This window comes from Colletotrichum fructicola, assembly GCF_000319635.2.
Source record: "Colletotrichum fructicola Nara gc5 chromosome Unknown KSG_Nara_v1_contig03, whole genome shotgun sequence".
Taxonomy (NCBI): Eukaryota; Fungi; Ascomycota; class Sordariomycetes; order Glomerellales; family Glomerellaceae; genus Colletotrichum; species Colletotrichum fructicola.
This window is the reverse complement of record NW_027094053.1, coordinates 3,469,946-3,486,606: the sequence shown is the minus strand read 5'-3', so window position 1 is coordinate 3,486,606 and position 16,661 is coordinate 3,469,946. Positions and strand designations below refer to the sequence as shown.

The 16,661-nt window shown below is 55.1% G+C and overlaps 7 protein-coding genes across 7 annotated transcripts; 3 read left to right on the top strand and 4 right to left on the bottom strand.

Annotated features, from left to right (window-relative positions):
- Positions 1–652: 652 nt before the first annotated feature.
- vpl2-1 (Versatile peroxidase VPL2) lies at positions 653–1,914 on the top strand (the record flags this gene model as incomplete). Its single annotated transcript, XM_032024584.1, has 2 exons — positions 653–1,645; positions 1,699–1,914. The coding sequence occupies 2 exons, from the start codon at positions 653–655 to the stop codon at positions 1,912–1,914; spliced, it is 1,209 nt and encodes a 402-aa protein (XP_031878724.1).
- Positions 1,915–2,493: 579 nt separating this feature from the next.
- Positions 2,494–5,340, bottom strand: CGGC5_v005771 (uncharacterized protein; the record flags this gene model as incomplete). The annotated part of the gene is made up of 2 exons (XM_032024583.1): positions 2,494–4,641; positions 4,693–5,340. The coding sequence occupies 2 exons, from the start codon at positions 5,338–5,340 to the stop codon at positions 2,494–2,496; spliced, it is 2,796 nt and encodes a 931-aa protein (XP_031878720.1).
- Positions 5,341–6,530: 1,190 nt separating this feature from the next.
- Positions 6,531–7,250, top strand: inhA-4 (Isonitrile hydratase; the record flags this gene model as incomplete). The annotated part of the gene is made up of 1 exon (XM_032024582.1): positions 6,531–7,250. One exon carries the CDS (start codon positions 6,531–6,533, stop codon positions 7,248–7,250), a length of 720 nt encoding a protein of 239 aa, XP_031878722.1.
- Positions 7,251–7,342: 92 nt separating this feature from the next.
- On the bottom strand, positions 7,343–9,705 carry apr-3 (Subtilisin DY; the record flags this gene model as incomplete). Its single annotated transcript, XM_032024580.1, has 3 exons — positions 7,343–8,386; positions 8,443–9,513; positions 9,562–9,705. 3 exons carry the CDS (start codon positions 9,703–9,705, stop codon positions 7,343–7,345), a joined length of 2,259 nt encoding a protein of 752 aa, XP_031878718.1.
- Positions 9,706–10,486: 781 nt separating this feature from the next.
- rihA (Pyrimidine-specific ribonucleoside hydrolase RihA) lies at positions 10,487–11,549 on the bottom strand (the record flags this gene model as incomplete). The annotated part of the gene is made up of 2 exons (XM_032024577.1): positions 10,487–11,387; positions 11,443–11,549. The coding sequence occupies 2 exons, from the start codon at positions 11,547–11,549 to the stop codon at positions 10,487–10,489; spliced, it is 1,008 nt and encodes a 335-aa protein (XP_031878743.1).
- An 875-nt stretch (positions 11,550–12,424) lies between these two features.
- Positions 12,425–14,167, top strand: amdS-5 (Acetamidase; the record flags this gene model as incomplete). Its single annotated transcript, XM_032024576.1, has 1 exon — positions 12,425–14,167. One exon carries the CDS (start codon positions 12,425–12,427, stop codon positions 14,165–14,167), a length of 1,743 nt encoding a protein of 580 aa, XP_031878742.1.
- A 74-nt stretch (positions 14,168–14,241) lies between these two features.
- On the bottom strand, positions 14,242–16,585 carry araR (Arabinanolytic transcriptional activator araR; the record flags this gene model as incomplete). Its single annotated transcript, XM_066151511.1, has 8 exons — positions 14,242–14,387; positions 14,433–14,680; positions 14,741–14,985; positions 15,042–15,198; positions 15,260–15,525; positions 15,576–16,418; positions 16,471–16,494; positions 16,556–16,585. The coding sequence occupies 8 exons, from the start codon at positions 16,583–16,585 to the stop codon at positions 14,242–14,244; spliced, it is 1,959 nt and encodes a 652-aa protein (XP_066009173.1).
- Positions 16,586–16,661: the final 76 nt, after the last annotated feature.

The window sequence follows — 16,661 nt, the reverse complement described above, 5'->3', positions numbered from 1 at the left end:
GATAAGGCCCAATTCTGATCGTCGTGGGATTTGCCGCTGCACAAACAAGGTCTTCATGCTATGTCTGGCGCCACAAACGAAACAAGCTCAATAGCGCGGCCATGTTGCGGTATGTGCCGTATCGACGGTGCAAACTTGATATTCCTTGGCCTGGGGAAACCGATTTGTGCCAATCATCTCGACGGACTAACAAGTTTCGACTTCCGGCCGAAAGCGAGAAGACTTCTCTAGTGTCACATAACGAGGAAATGCTTTGATCCTCAACTCAACGCACGTCTCGGCGATGTGATACATGGACGGACTCTGGCGACTCAACTGTGCAGCTGCTCTACCTGCACCTCCCCACGTCAGGAGTCTGACTTGAGATTACTGCATCCAAGCGGCCGGCAATCCGCGAGCCGGAAGCTAAAGAAAGAAGCCTCATCGAACAATCTCTAACACACCTTATATCCCATAAATACAACCGACGATGCCAGCCAATATCATGAACCTTTTTGCAGGCCAGCACCCATCTCTCGCTTTCAGCTTCGGCATCTTTCGCTTCTAGCCTCTGCAGTCCTGACCTTCGGGCGGGGTGTTCGATTCGTCACAGTCGTTTATCAATCCCCTTTTCTTGTTCTTGTTGTTCTTGATTTTCTCAAGTCTAGCAATCATGAAGACCGCGTCTTTCATCACCGCCCTCCTGGCCGGCGTCGCCGTTGCCCACCCCGGCATGAACATGGAGCAGATCAGGGAGGAGGCCCGCCTCCAGAACCGCCAGTCCGGCGGCGGCGGCGGTTCCACCGAACTGATTGGAGACCTCGCTACTCTTCCCGATGCTAAGCTCACCAAGACGGGCCGCGAGATCAAGGCCATCTTGACCCTCCAGTCCAGCGGCCAGGACCAGGCTTCCACCTACGAGGCCCCCGGCAAGAAGAACTCGGCCGAGTGCAAGGCAGACAAGTGCTGCATCTGGAAGTTCATCGCAGACGACATGGTCAAGCAGATGGTCGGCAACGCAGGCCGCTGCAACAGCGTCGCCCGCGCCTCCGTCCGTCTCGGCTTCCACGACGCCTCCTCCTGGTCCAAGACCTCGGGTGGTACCGGCGCCGACGGCTCCATCATTCTCGCCAACGAGTGCCACACTCGCGACGACAACAAGGGCCTCGAGGAGATCTGCGACACCATGCAGGGCTGGTTCGACAAGTACAAGAAGTACGGCGTCTCCATGGCCGACATGATCCAGTTCGCCGCCAACGTCGCCACTGTCGCCTGCCCCCTCGGCCCTCGCGTCCGCACCTTCGTCGGCCGCAAGGACACCACCAAGGCCTCCCCGCCGAACCTGCTGCCTTCCCCCTTCCAGAAGTCCGACGCTCTGTTCAAGATGTTCGCCCAGAAGTCCTTCACCCCCGACGGCCTCGTCGCCCTGCTCGGCGCGCACACCACCTCCCAGCAGCGCTTCGTCGATCCCAGCAGAGCCGGCGCCCCGCAGGACACCACCCCCGGCGTCTGGGACGTCGCCTTCTACGGCCAGACCCTGAACCCCAGGACCCCGCCCGCCGTCTTCAAGATTCCCTCCGACGTCAGCATCTCCCAGGACCCCAAGGTCATCGACACCTGGAAGGCGTTTGGCGCCGGCCGTCGTGGTCAAATGGCATGGAACCAGGTACGCATCTCCCCCCTCATCCCTCTTGTATCCCCATCTCTAACACCTCCCAGGCCTACTCCTCCGAATACGTCCGCATGTCCCTCCTCGGCGTTCCCAACATGAACGATCTCACCGAGTGCACCAAGGTCCTGCCCCCCTTCAAGGGCGCCGACTTCCAGATGCCCGACCAGTCCGAGCTTGACAAGTTCATGAACGGCATCCTCAAGTCGCCCCAGGCCGTCCAGGCGCTCGACGCCGGCAACATCATCCCTCCCACCGCCCAATAGATTGATGACATTTTTCACTTAAAGAGCGCGCATTACACAACATCACGTACATAATGTTTCAATTCGACCTTTTCTTTACAAAATCATAAGCCTGTATAATATTACATATAAAAGCCAGATGATCTCAATGGCGTTTTCGGTGTTATAATGCATAGAAAGGGAAGCATAACCACAAGGGCCGAGGCTGGCCGGAGCCTGGCGATGCGGCAGTTTGTGTGCGAAAGGGGGAAAACTCCATTAGCCTTGTTATCGGATGAATACTTTCTTGATTGTTTATTCTTCAATAGCACTCAAATTTTAGACTTGCATCTACCTGCATCTGCATGCACCTTCTTTCGGCATTCCAAGAGAGATAAACGACTCACAGACACAGTCGGCCCCTCCCCGAAGAAACTGCAAACGCGTCTCGCGTCTCAAAATCGCCCCAAGAAAGAAAAATGTGGACATGAAGTCCGATCTAGATCACATGAGGAAAGTAGGTTGAAAAGAACCTTGATACCTTTCCGCCCGAGCCAGCAGGTCGTGTCTGCAACGTGATGCGAGCGCGCACGTCCGCACGCACGCGGCGACCACTCCTACTCAAATTCGTCCGAACGGCGCTGCAACAGCCGCAGATGGGTTCGTCGGCTTCCGGGAGGGCGTGCTGTCGTATTCCAGACGCGCACTGACTCTGTTCAACACGTCGTGTCCTCTCTCTCCCAGGTATCGCCCAAAGACCTGTGCCTTTTGCGCGGCAGGCATCCTGAAGAATCGTACGAGTGGTTCTTTTTCTTGGGGCCCAAAACATCCTCTGAACAAGGAGATGATGAGCTGTGCCGCGTAGATGTTCAGTCCCACGTGTCGAAAGAATACCTCCCACTCGGTCTCATCCATCATCAGCATGGACCGTGCGGTTGCGATATTCTCCTTGACGTATGTTGATACCAGGGCGCACGTCCATGTCTCAAGGGTCTTGGGACCGCCTCCAACGTAGATGACTCTGATGACGCAATTGGTGGAGATGCCAACGCCAGATGCGAACCCGACGAAGGAGTTGTAAGAATCAACATTGCTCTTCCCAAGCCGCCCAACATATTCTTCACTGCTGCTTTCCGATACCATGATGATGAGCCGCTGGTAGCGTGGTGCGACTTTGGTCACGCGTTCACGAAGCTTTGACAGCTGTCGTCCGGAGTTCAATGGCGCCTTCTGGCCAACTTGGAGTATGGTGGTAATGATGATGCCAGTTGCTGGAGATGGTATAATGTCGGCTTCAAAGAAGAGCGGAGATATTGCTGTCGATAGTTGAGCGCTGTTTGGTGACCAGATGGTGTTGTTGTATCGGGAGAAGTCTCGGTCGATAGTTTCTATGCCTGGAAGGCTGTCGATTGCGGCCATGATATTTCGGGGAAGGGTGGTGGAAATAACGATATGGGTTGTGCCCTCTATGGTAAGAACAGGAGGGAGAGGGGCAACTGTACGTGGAAATTGCCGTTCAGGCTGGGAGGTGGGAAGTTTCAGTGAATTCTCCGGGTTCCTTGCTCTCGTCATCGGTGAGCTGGTACTTCGGTCTGGTGTTGGAAATAAGTGGCTCATCGTCTCCGAGCGGGACTTGTTTGAGGGATGTAGCAGCAAGTGATTGTCCAGGAGTTTGCTTGTAGCATTGGGCTCGTTCTCGCCCAAGAGCAAGCATCCGCTGCTGTCTTTCGTTGCATTTCGACGTTTGGTAGTGCGGCGAAACTTGTGCTCAACAGTGGGAGATTCAAGCTCAGCATCATGTCCGCCAACAAGCTCTGCCAACTTGCGCTTTTTGATGACACTCAATAAGTCGATGGCGGTGCCGTTTTCGAAAAGATCCTCGTCGTCCTCGTAATAGGGCATAGGCAGCTCCTCGTCGTCGTCTTCGCGAAGGATCTTCAGCCCTGACTCCCTACGGACGTAGTCGGCGCTGGTGGGTAGACGGGCGCCGCGGCAATCGAAAATTTGCTGGAGAACACGGTCGTCGCCAACTGTCTCTTTCAAATTGACAGAGCCCAACGACGCGTTGAAGGGTTGCCACTTCAACTCGGTGTTCTCAGACCGCATCTTGGGCCAAGTTGGCGCCTTCCTTTGACCATCAAATTCGAGGCAGATCCGACGGAACATCTCAGACGCCCCTTTGGCAGGAACCCCAGACCATTGTGGCTCTGGGATACTGAAGTCGACGGCCGGGGGCTGGAATCTGGCAATGGCATCAGCAACATGAATCTGCTCTGGCTCTGCCATCCTCGTCAATTCTGCGGTCTTGTCTTCGAGTAACAGGCTGAAGTTTTTTTCAAACTTGGCGTCTGCCTCCTTCATAGAATCGCTTTCAACGTCTTCATCTTTGGGCCCCAGGCATGGAACTGTGTTCAGAAGCGCTCGGCAAGAGGCTTTGTCTTGACTGGCCGATGGAGGCTGTTCAGGCTTGCACAAGATGGGCACCCCCATCTTCAGATCCTGGGTGGGCTGGGGAGATGGAAAAGTATCCAGAAACCGGGGGTCGGATGGAAACCCAATCATCTCCGTCACGTCCACCTCAGGTTGGATCGTTTCCATGGTCATCTCATCCATCAGTTTACCAGCTGTGTCCAAGTCATACTCAATGAGACTGTCGGGATCGGACAATGGCTCTAGTATACAAGCCTCGCTGGTCGGTATGAGTTCCTCTCCCGGCTCCGAGGCAAGTGGCGGTGGCATCAGAGGAGGCGTTATGGATTGGACTCGGTCCTACATGTGATATTAGCGGATTCTCTTCCTCGATGGCACGCGTCAACCCACCCGCTTAGACATCTCGAGGAAGATCAAGTCTTCAAGATCTTTGTTCGTCCACTCTTGATACACAGCTTCGGCCACGTACGTCAGGTCCTCTTCGGTATAGTCGATTTCTTCGGGCTCGGCTCCTCTAGCGAGCTGATCATGGAAATGCCGAGCAGATTTGGGCAGCGCAAGGCCTTCGTCCTTATCCTCATCAACAGGCTCCATGACGAGGGGGTTTGGTCGGCGGAAGAAATCATGCAGCTTCGCCTCAGAGATGGTCTTGCTGCAGGCTTTGGAGTCGTGTCTCGGGTCGGATCGGAGAGACGGGAGCTCCATCTTGCTCACTGCCGTCGCAAATCGACGCTGAGGATAGCTTGCTTCCAGAGCCAGCTTCATCATGTCGGCCTCGTCATCGATCCCGATGATCTTGGTCACCGCATTGTCGAGCTTCCCCGTCTGGAAGTCGGTCTCTGGAGGAAAGACCGGATCAGGGATGGCCAGTGCAGAGAGGTCGGCTGCATCTTCGATGGTGGCAGTAATCGGAAAGTAGGGCGACTTCTGCAGCTGGTCAAAGATGGCTTTCGTCCGGTTCGAGATGTGCCTGTTCGCGCTGATGAACAGGCCTTCCTTACGGGCATATTCTCGTGGACTCGGCTCTGCCTCGTTCATGGCGGTGGATCGAAAGGGCCAGGACCGTGTCTTGATGGGATTGCAAGATTGTTGAGATGGACAATAGATGTATTGAAAGAATCGAATGACTGATCCGCGTCTTGGAAAGGGACAGCCGACGACGACACTTTGTTGAGAACGGGAGGAAAGGGTTGGAATAGTTTGGCAGTCAAAAGTGTCGTCATGGTGCAGACGACCTACTTGGGCAAGAGCAGTTGAGCATCTTCCGCTCCATGGGAGGCAGCTCCTGCCTCTCGTGAGTTGAGTTGCAAGTGAGGAAAGAGCAGGACCCCGTTGCTTCTGTTCCTTCCCACTATTGACTGGTGCTGCATCTTCCTCCCCTTCCAAACTTCACCTTCACACAAAAACGAGAGACACAGAAAGCAATCACGTCTCCTTGTAACCCGTCGTAAGTAAAGTCAGCAACATCTCCAGGCGGTCGCAAACTGATTCTTCAATATCAACTGTTGTTGCAGGCCTCCAGCGTCTCGGCTCCGATTCTGCGAGTTGGCACCGGAGCCGATCATCACCCTCAACCCCCGACAGCCCCCGACAAACCCCGACTGGCTGATGAACAATGACCGCGCTCTTGTGATTGTGTTGCGGAGGATGCAGCCAAAAGCCGAGCGGGCATCATCTCCGACGGTCCGACCAACAGTCCCCGCTCCGGATAAAGAGCGACAGCCTAACATCCGACATCCATCGGATCTAAATCGTCGATCGGCGCGGTCGAGGTTCCACCAATGCCCCATTTCTCTGTCTCCCGGACTCCATCTCCACTACCGTCCAGCAAACTTCCACTCTCTTTCAGCTAGACTTCCCGCTCCCTCTCGGCTCTTTGTGGAGTTTGCAAGCGACGCATCGGACGATGAACCGTTTAGCGCAAGGGGCCGCGTTGGAGCCGCTGGAGACCGTCGCGACCCTCCGCGTTTGAGGTCCCGTGACGGCGCTGAGTAAGGCAAACAACTGCAAAAGACTGCAAAAGGCAGCTGTATCCAGAGGGACCCGGTCCTTGCAGGAGACGACGACATGCCTATTTCGGGCCCTTTGCATACAAAGTATAAATGGTCGCGATCCGCACCTCGCTCAAAGACTCGGCAACAGACAAATCCATCTTCATCAGATCTGACCAGTCCGACTAACGACGCTTCCCCTGAACCTACAACCAACTGCGACCCGCAAGATTAAAAATGGCGACAAAGCTTGGCGATAAGAAGTCTCTCCGCATTGGAGTAATGCTCGAAGCCGTTCAGCTGAGCGACATCATGGGCATCGACCTGTTTGGCAACATCTCGCTCGAGTACTACGACAAGGTCAAGGCTTTCGACCCAGGCTTCGCTCCTTTCGAGGGGCTCGCGCCAGAGATCAAGTTCTACTTCATTTCCTCCACCCTGGAACCCGCCGAGATGACACCAGGCCTCAAGTTTGTCCCAAACATCACCTACGACGACTGCCCGCGCGACCTTGATCTTGTCCTCATCGGCGGACCTCTCCCCTCCCATAGACCACCTCAAGCCGACCGCTTTATGAAGGAGGCTTTTGTCAAGACCCGCGTCTGGATGACAACCTGCATCGGCTCGCCGTGGTTGGCCAGTGCAGGCGTGCTGAAGGGAAAGAAGGCGACAGTCAACCGGGAGTTCTTGGCGTTTGCGAGGCAGGTACACCCCGACACCGAGTGGCTTGACCAAAGATGGGTTGTCGAGGAGAAGGAGTACGATGGTGAAGGCAAGGGCGAGCTCTGGACCGCAGGCGGAGCGGGAGCCGGTCTGTCGATGATCATCGAGTACCTCAACCAGAACTTCGATCCTGCTTACGTCAAGAAGATTGCATTGCAAGGCATCGGAATGGAGGAGATTGAAACGAACCAGTTCTACAAGACAATATACGGATCGGGCTCGGTGAAGCCTTGAGTGGCTGATAATGTTTATCCATTTGATCTCATTATAATACAAGACCTTCATGTCCACGAATTTTAGCGTCCTCAGACGCCGTTGACAGGTCTCTACGTATCTACATACCGAACGAAGAATTCGGGAGAGTCATACCGGTCCCAGCCCTCAGGCACAGTCCTGTCCGCCGCGATCTTCAGCGCAAAGATGCTAAGGCGGTACCATCCAGCCGGAATCCAAGACCCGTCAGCCAACGTACCGTCCCACGGGCTCGTCCAACCGATGGGTCTGCGATATGTCACGGGGTACCCCGCGACATTGCCCAGCGTGATGACCCTAAGCCCGTTGTCCTTCGCGTCCGGGTTCTCCTCCAGCGGTACAATCTCCATGCGGACCTCGGCGCTGCCCATGACCAGCCAGACAAACTGATCAGGCAGCGCACCAACCGGCAAGACCAGATCCGTCGTGTTGAGCAGAGGCTGCGCCCAGTCGGGATGCTCCGCGGGGGTAGCAAATTGGAAGGTGGTGTTGGCTGCGACCTCAGACCCGAGCGGGTCGTCGCTGCGGCTGAGCCAAATACGATTGGAAGCAAGGACAGTGACGTTCTTCATGGAGCCCGCGGCACCGATGTACGGCACAGACAGCGCGATGTCGCCGTTGGCGTTGGTGCCGTTAAGGGCGACCCAGCCGGAGTATATAGGCAGGGAAGCAGCGTTGAGGCCCTGGGGAGGAACTACACTAATACGAATTTCACCTGTGGCATTCGGCTCGAGGGTGAACGAGGACGGCTCAAAGGTCAGACTGGCGAAGACAGTCTCCAAGTCCGGGGAGCTGCTGCGGTAGATGTCAGACAGCGTGATCGCCGTCAGAGCCGGGACGTGGGAGACGTTGTACGTGGCGGGCGTGTCGCCGACGTTGGTGACCGTGAAAGAGGCCTCGGAGACGAGATTGTCGGTGTCGTTGAAGGAAAGGCCGGCGACGTTGACGACGGATGTAGCGTAGGCTGCGTCGTAGGCTTGGACCATGCCGGCGCCTTGTTGCGGGACGGGGCCGAGTCCGGCATCAATGTTGGGGACACCGTAGTTTTGGGAGAGGCTCGGTTTTGCGGTGGATGCGAGGAGACGCTTGATCAAGTCGGGGTCTCTTGTTCCTCGTGCCTATTGGTGTCAGCTAAGTTGTATTGATGCCTGTTATCGTGTTTTCAACGGCTTACCTGGGAGACCAGGGCGACAATGCTAGCTACAAGAGGCGTCGCCATCGATGTTCCAGACGCTTCGGCATATTCTCCAAGGGCCACCGGCCAAGTCGATAGAATACCAGCCCCGGGCGCACCGAAGCTCGGAGCGAGAGTAAGCTCGAAGGTTGGGCCCCAGCTCGTGTAAGCGGACACCGTTCCGGGGCTGTCCGCACCTTGGCTCTGGTATGAAGAGACGGAGATGACTCCATCGCCGGTGCTCGGCGTGCTGATTCCAAACAGACCCTCGGTGCCACCGACCTCGTTGCCTGCTGCAAAAGTGCAAGGAACGCCGGCATCCACGATCCTCGCGACAGTAAGGGCAAACGCCTCACCGGCCCATCCGCTTGGTCCGCCAATGGAGCCGGTGATGATATCCGAGCCATCCTCAAAAGCCTTGATGACGCCGGCCATGAGGACATCACCCGTCGTCTGGCCGTTGCATGCAAAGGTTCGGTACATGCCCAACTTGACATCGGGGCTAGCACCAGTGAAGCCCATGGGATTCTCCATCGCCGCAATGATGCCGGCAACATGGGTGCCGTGGCCCAGGCAGTTCTCAAACGGGTCATCGTCTGGTACCGGGGTATTCGTGCCGTCATACGAGTCACCAACGATGTCCTCGCCGTACTCTACCAGACAACCAGGCCCGAAACAGCCGCCTAGGGCCGGGTGGGTGTAGTCAATTCCAGTGTCGACGATGCCGATCTTGAGACCTTGGCCGGTGTACCCCTTAGCACGGAGCTTGTCAACCTGGGTCATGACATGAGGCGGCCAGGTATCGGTCGAGTTGGCCTGGCGCTTGTACTTTGAGGTGGTCGACTTGTCCTTTCCAGTCCAGGTGATGTCGAGCTTGGGCACAGAGATCAGGGGCACAGACCAGAGTTGCTTGACCTGCGCCAGGCTGGCAATCTTCGCAGCCGTCTCGTCGTTGGCGTTCTCGACATTGACGGAGACGCCCTTGAAGATCTTGGAGTTGAGAGACAAGCGCTGTGATACTTTGGCGAGGCCTGCTTCCGACTCAAGCTTTGTCATTAGACTGGCGGCATCCTGGACAGGTGTTAATATCATGTTTGCGGAAACCCTAGATCAACTAACCTGATCATCGGCAAGTTCGAGGATGAATGCGCCTGGGACTGTAGTCTTCCCAATCGTAGGCGCAACCTCGTCCCTCTTCGAAGAAGCCGAGACGAGAGTCGCGACGCCGGCCAATGCCGCGACGGAGGCTTTCCAGGCAACCATTTCAATCGATTTTCTTCGCCGACTTCAGACCTAAGAGCCTTGCAGATCAGGGCCTTGATCGCATTGTACGTGCATCTGCCGACCCCTTTATAACTTCCAGCTTACACCACCGAACATGCTGCGATGCCCGTCTTGGCTTCTGAGGTTGCATCAAGCACTATCGCCATGCCGCCGTAGACCCACCAATCCATCCCAATCTCGACATCTCGGATGGACGAAGCGACCTCGATCCGGGGCAATACGAGTCGGCTTGAGAGCAATTGAGCAAGATAAGCAAAAATGCTCATTACAGGCGAAATCTTGCGCAGCAATATCAGGGCAATCACGTCCGCGATGGCTGCATTCGATGGGATTGTTGCAGCGGCCGCTGCGCGGGTGGCATCATCGGACTCACGGGGGACGGGGGTAGAAGATGGAAGGTGGTATTTTGGAGAACCCTGGCGCTGCATGCGCTCGAATGGCTGCGTGATCTTGGCGTTTAGGGGAGAGAATGCCCGGTTGGCGCGAGGGGCTGCTATCTCCGGGCTGGAATAGTAAGCTTATTTGCTGATCGGCGTGTTTTGTTTGCATGAGTGAGGTCCCCTGCATTGTCGTGTATCTCGTTCTCGCTTTGGTGGACATGTGAATGCTTGGGAATTGTTCAGTCCAGATGAGTTCATCGATTCTCAATTGACGAGATAAGCTGTCCATCAGTTCTCTACATGAGACGGAATATCCGTCCTCATAGGTGACGGTGAACCCCAGAATACACATTACGCTGTTGCCACTGCAGACAAGCTGCTCAGATCTGAGTTGCGTTGGTCGCCGACAAAGCTCCCGCAAGATACAGCTTATCCAGCGCATCAGCCGCGGTGACATTATCAACCTTCAGCTTCAACCAGAACTGATCCGTGACACTCTCGTCATACACCCACTCATTTGACCCATTGGTAAAGACGTGGTTGTACCCAAACTCATTCCCGTACTCAAACAAGTCACCCAGGCCCTGGATCGCATACACCACCGTAAGCGGGTCCCACGACTCCCTCGGCCGGTAGAAGTTGTAGTACACATACGCCTGCCGCACCGGATCCGTCGCCGGGCCCTCCGCCAGCAGCTTCGCGCCGGACAGCACCACCGACCCGACCTCCGTCCCGCAGAACACCACGCGCCCCTTCCAGTTGTTCACCACATGCGACGTCGCCGCCGGATTGTCCCCGAAGAAGTTGAACTCGCGGCCGGAGGGGTACCCGCCGCCCATCACCACTAGCTGCTCGACCTTGGCCGCGATCAGCTGCGGGCCGGTGAGGTTCGAGTAGCGGTCCGCGGTAGAGTTGAGCAGGCCCGAGAGGTTCTCGAAGAAGCCGATGGAGGCGATGGTCACGGGCGCGTCCGCCTCGGCGAGGAGCTTGCGATACAGCGCGACGGCGTCCCAGGCGTCCTCGGCGGCGCCGAAGGGCAGGGATCCGCCGGAGTAGTGGTAGGAGATCTTGCTGGCGTACTCGCCGAGGTCGTAGGCGAAGGTGTCGAAGAAGCTCTCGTTTGTGAGCGGGCGCCGGGCGCCGATGGGCACGGCGGAGTGGTTGTAGTGCGCGAGGATGGCGGAGGTGGCGGTCACGGAGTAGGAAGAGGGGTAGTTCACGTTCACGCCGAGCAGGTTGACCTCCGGGGAGGTGGCGGCGATGAGGAGCGCGCCGGTGTCACTGTCGCGATGTCAGGAATGATTTTTCAGTGAGACCGTTAGGAGTGGGATCTGACTCGCAGTCACTAAAAATGTCAGTGTCGATAATGAGGTTTTTGCGGGCTGCCAGGGCCGGCTGCACCAGGAGCGCGCTGAGGGCGATTTGCAACGTTGAGGCGAGCATCTCGTGATAGTCTCACCGGGCGCGTCGAGAGGGACTTGACCGGCGATCTTCAAAACTTTTCGGATGAACTGGTGTTTGGGTACTTGTAGCCCGCCATTGCTTCTTATCTTGTTGGATAACGGTTGCCGTCGTGTCGGGCGACTCCGATGTTAGGAGGGAAGTGGAGTCGAGTAATTTTATTTTCTCGATGATTTCCTCGGGGAAATTCATCAATGGCAAGGTTTACCGTTGATGGATAGTACGGGTAAGAGATAAGAGATCAATAACATACTCATCCAGAACAGTATGTTTACTACCGGGAGACTTTGTCATTGAAGTCTTCCAGGGCTGAAAGCAGATCGAACATGAGCTTGAATCCTACACAACGCTCAAGCACCGCCTGTGGTCATCTTGATAATGTCGCTTACCTGTGTTCTGGACCTCTGCCTGAACGACTACCTAGAGCGTTCAGGGTAGAAGAGACTTATTCAGGCTTCACCTTTAGTTCCCTATTGGTGGTGTAGTATGTTTTCGAGACATACATGAACAGCAGCCGTTCGCCAACATCCACTATCCTGCGGTACGTATCGAACATGAGCGATCGACGTGGGGTAGACGCACTGGCATGCGGGACAACAGCTTCAAACCTGGAACTCAGCAGATTTTTTGGGGTATGTAGTCATTGTTAATAAGCCAACACACGTCGGATACAGCAGGCCTCACAGAAAAGGCATTGTGCAGCATCTGCCGAGGTTCAATGCAAGTCTGAGCTTGATCCCCCTCAGGCTTCATGAACGGTCTCCTTAGATTCCTTTTCACCATCTGTTCTCTTCTTGCTTCATTCTCAGCCCCGACAACTAAAGTGACGAGGAATTATTCACGCCAAACACTCCAACATGCCATCGCAATCGCACGAAGCTCCGTGGGTCCCAATCGCCCGCCGCAAACAAGCCGAGCGGGCAGCCCGCATCCCCGCAAAGTGGCACATCCCAGCCAGCGTCATCCCGCGAGATCCACCTCATCTCCGAGACGGCCCCCAAAACGTCCTGAGCGTCCCCCGCCAGTTCCTCTCCGGGCTCGAGATCTCCATTACCGAGGGCTACACCATCGAGAGACTCGTCAAAGCCATATCGTCGCGGGCCTTTACCGCCGTCCAGGTCGCTGAGGCATTCTGCCACCGCGCGGCCTTCGCCCAGCAGCTCACGAACTGCCTGACCGAGCCTCTCTTCGATGCTGCATTGGAGCGCGCGGCGTTTCTAGACAGGTATCTCAGCGACAATGGCAAGCCTATCGGTCCGCTTCACGGCCTCCCCGTCTCCGTAAAGGATACGTTCAATGTTACTGGCGTCGACTCGTCGATGGGATTGGCTTCGCTGTGTCATAAGCCAGCGACGGAGAATGCACCTTTGGTCAACCTCCTCCTCTCGCTGGGATGCGTGATCATAGCAAAGACGAACATTCCCCAGACGCTTGCTAGTTTGGACTCGGTGAACAACGTCTTCGGCCGGACCATGAACCCCATCAACCGGCTCTGCACTGCGGGCGGATCCTCCGGCGGCGAGGGCGTCCTAGTAGCTATGAAGGGTAGCATGATTGGCATTGGCACCGACATTGGCGGCAGCATCCGCATTCCGGCCATGTGCAACGGCGTTTACGGGTTCAAGCCATCTAACGGGCGCGTGCCGTACGGCGGGCAAGTTCGCACTGGGTTTGAGGGGATGAGTCGGGCTTCAGTGCAAGCTGTCGCTGGCCCGATCGGCAGAAGTGTTGAGGACATTGACACCCTTTTGAGAGAGATCATGCCGCGGGCATCATCATGGGGCGAAGACTGCATGCCGACGCCGTGGTCTCCAACTCCGCGCAGCATGAAGGCCTCAGGAAGTGGGAAGAATGGCGAGCTCGTCATCGGCGTCCTTCGCGGCGACGGAAACTGCGTTATTCATCCGCCGATCGCAAACGTGCTTGATGAAGTTGCCGCTTCCCTTGCGCACACAGCCAACATCAAGGTAGTTCCGCTTCACATTCCGAAAGCGCTCACCGTAGCGCAGTCCGTCATGAACAAGCTCATGGGCGTCGACGGCTCAGTTCCAATGCTTGACATGATCGAAGCAACAGGCGAGCCCTTGGTGCCATGGACAGCGGCCCGAATCAAGAGAGGACAGCCCCAGCCACTCACACGCGTAGCCGAGATTCAAGCTCAGCGGTCACAGATTGAGCGTGAGATGCTCAAGATCTGGGTTGAGGATGATGAGTACGGTCGCCGTACGCAAAGGGTTGACGCGATCGTGTGCCCCCTGGCGCCGCATCCTGTACCTCCCATTGAAGGGTATAATGCGGTCGGGCTCACTAGCAGCTGGGTGCTGCTCGATTATCCTGCAGGTACCGTGCCTGTGCGAAATGTGGAAGAGAGTGATTTGGAGCTTGGAAAGCCACAGGATGGCAAGGCGATTAGCAGCTGGGATGAGAGAAATCGGGAGCTGTGGGATGAGACTAAGATTGATAGACGGCTGTACTTGGGGACGCCACTGAGCGTGCAGATAGTTGTTCCCAGGCTTCAGGATGAGAAACTCGTTGAGGTTATGGGTTTGGTAGATGCGGCGTGCAAGGGATATACTGGAAGATTGAAGCTGAAGTTGTAATAGTCTTGTGCAATTAGTTTGTCTATACCGATGTCACTATACCAAAGACCCCTGCACTTGGACTGGGCATCAACTCAAGACAAACGCCCATCGAATGGCATGTACGGCTCCACAAAAGAAGCCATCGCTCCAGCGCCAGACCCAAGATCAAACCCGTTCATAACCGTGTCCCAATCCTGAGGTGCCATTATGTGATCATAAGCCGAAAGACCCAAGTCACCTAGAGGAAGTGGGAAGTCACCCGCAGCTTGCTGATCATACATACAAGCAGGGATGGCCGGTGCTTCCGGAGGCGTGCCTTCTAGAACCGTCCGTCTGGCAATGGAAAAGCTAGCAAGCTGATGAAAAGTCTTGCAGACGTTGTAGAGCTTCATAGCGGATGGCGAGCTGGTCGATGTCGGCTCTAACGCCGATACGGTGGCTGCGAGAAGTGCTAGATCGTCTGTAGAAGAGGTCGCGATGGTGTTTCCGGCTAGAACAACGAAAGCAGCAAACGGTAGCATTGAAAACATTCTGTCATCTTTAGCAATTATCCTATAAAAATGATTCCGCAATTTTACGGTTTCAACTTACATGTTAAGCAACATGGCCCAACCTGTCTGGTTATCATTGCCCCAATCGTTAAAGGCTTCTACCATTGTTGTCAAGGTCTTCCGGGCTGCGTCGATGCAGGCAATATTGCACTGAAGCGGGTTCGAGTTTTGTGCTTCGCATGGCACAATTCGATATGCGATCGTGACCAGGCTGTACATGATCATATCGAAAAGCATTGCTGGAGCTTTGTAGATGTCATTTGTTGGGGGACCATCGTGAAGCGCCTTAGATCATGAATTTCAGCAATTGTTTTCAGCAAAATTGTTTTTCTCCGATGTACCTTCTTAATATCTTTGTTCGTTTGTAGAATCTTTATGGCGAAGGCCTTCGCTGTCTCGATCCTGCTCTGTTGTGGTTGTTGAAGGGCCGAAACCGAGAAGAGCTGGATGTGCATGTCGCCAACGATTACGGCATAATCTACGTAGCCAGCATAAAGACTAATAATTATCACATTAATATCAACCTAATAGTTGCACATTATCACCACTGGTGACTTACTGTACCGGAACGCCAGGAACGTAGTCGTCCGGCACCGTTGGTTTCGGCGTCGAAACGTCACATGGATGGATAGACGGTGAACGCCCGAGGGTAAACGCCATTCCTTTATCATGGATATAGATGTGCCAAAAGATTTGCCGCTCCTTTGAAACCCTTGGTCCCTCTCTCGGAAGACGGTGCCAGCCAAGATCAATGCACATCCTGGAGGCGGCTGATATCATTTGCCAAGCGAGGGCGCTTCGTCCGGACTTATTGCAAAAGGTGTACTGATGCTTCAGCAAGACAATAGGGGTGCCAAGAAGTTTAAGGAACATACCAAAAGAGCCAGGGCTTGGCAAGCTTCCATCGACGGGTCATTGCAAAGCCTCAAGGACTGCATAGCAGCCTCAATGTTATCCTTCAACTGCTGTGAGTACTCATGAATATTTGCGTAATTGACGTCGATCTGTGTGTGAAAAGGCTGCTTCAAGTTCAGAAACATGTAGAACAGACCAACGTTGACGATTATCCATGACAAGATGGAGTATTCATTCACTGCGAAGTAGACCCGCTGGCAAAACTCAGTGAACTCCTGCTCGTCCACGACTGAACAGTCCACGAAGAATCTCTGCTTCTCAATTTGCGCTAGGCGTAGAAGCTTGAGGACTTGGTCGATAGGAGGAAGGGACCTCCCCTCCAATTCCGGATATTGGACCTTGAACGGCGAAGGTGAATTCCCGTTGGAAGGTGGACTGCTCTCTTCGCTGTCGGCAGTCTCGTCGATCATGTGTGTTGTGGTGGTGAACGTTGGGTCGCCCATAGTCAACTCAAGACTTGATGCCGCGTCTCTCAGTGCATCCGTGACCTTGTGAACGTGTGCTTTGAATGATGAGTCGCCTCGATAGCCCTCCGACATGATAGCAATATTTGATGGGTTGCTGCTGATGTATGATGCTGGAGAATCCTTAGGCGAAGGTCCTGACCCTTTCTCGTTGATCTCAAGGAGCTTCTGAACAGCTTGTGAAACCTCGCGGAGGGATCGATCGACGTTTTCCATGGCCTCATCGTATCGAGGGGAGATGAGAACCCGCTGCCGCCTCTCAGTGGCGCGATGAGATATCCGGCAATTGAGACCGGAGGCGATGCAGCTAGAGCATGGTGCCTCGCGATCGCATTTCGTCTAATATGTGGTATCAGTGTCGATGCCTCGACAATGGGGCGTCATCAACTACCTTTCGATCTTTACATTGGTCGCACTTTCACAGATTACTGGTTAGCTCCGGGTCTCAATTGAGTATGGGGTTTCCGACGCCTCACCGCAGGCCGTTTTCCGCTTGATGTCTCCATTTCTTAGCTTGTAAGGGGCGCGACCGCTTAAGAGAGCAAATATATACTCAAAGTTGAAGAAGATGAATGCATGGGT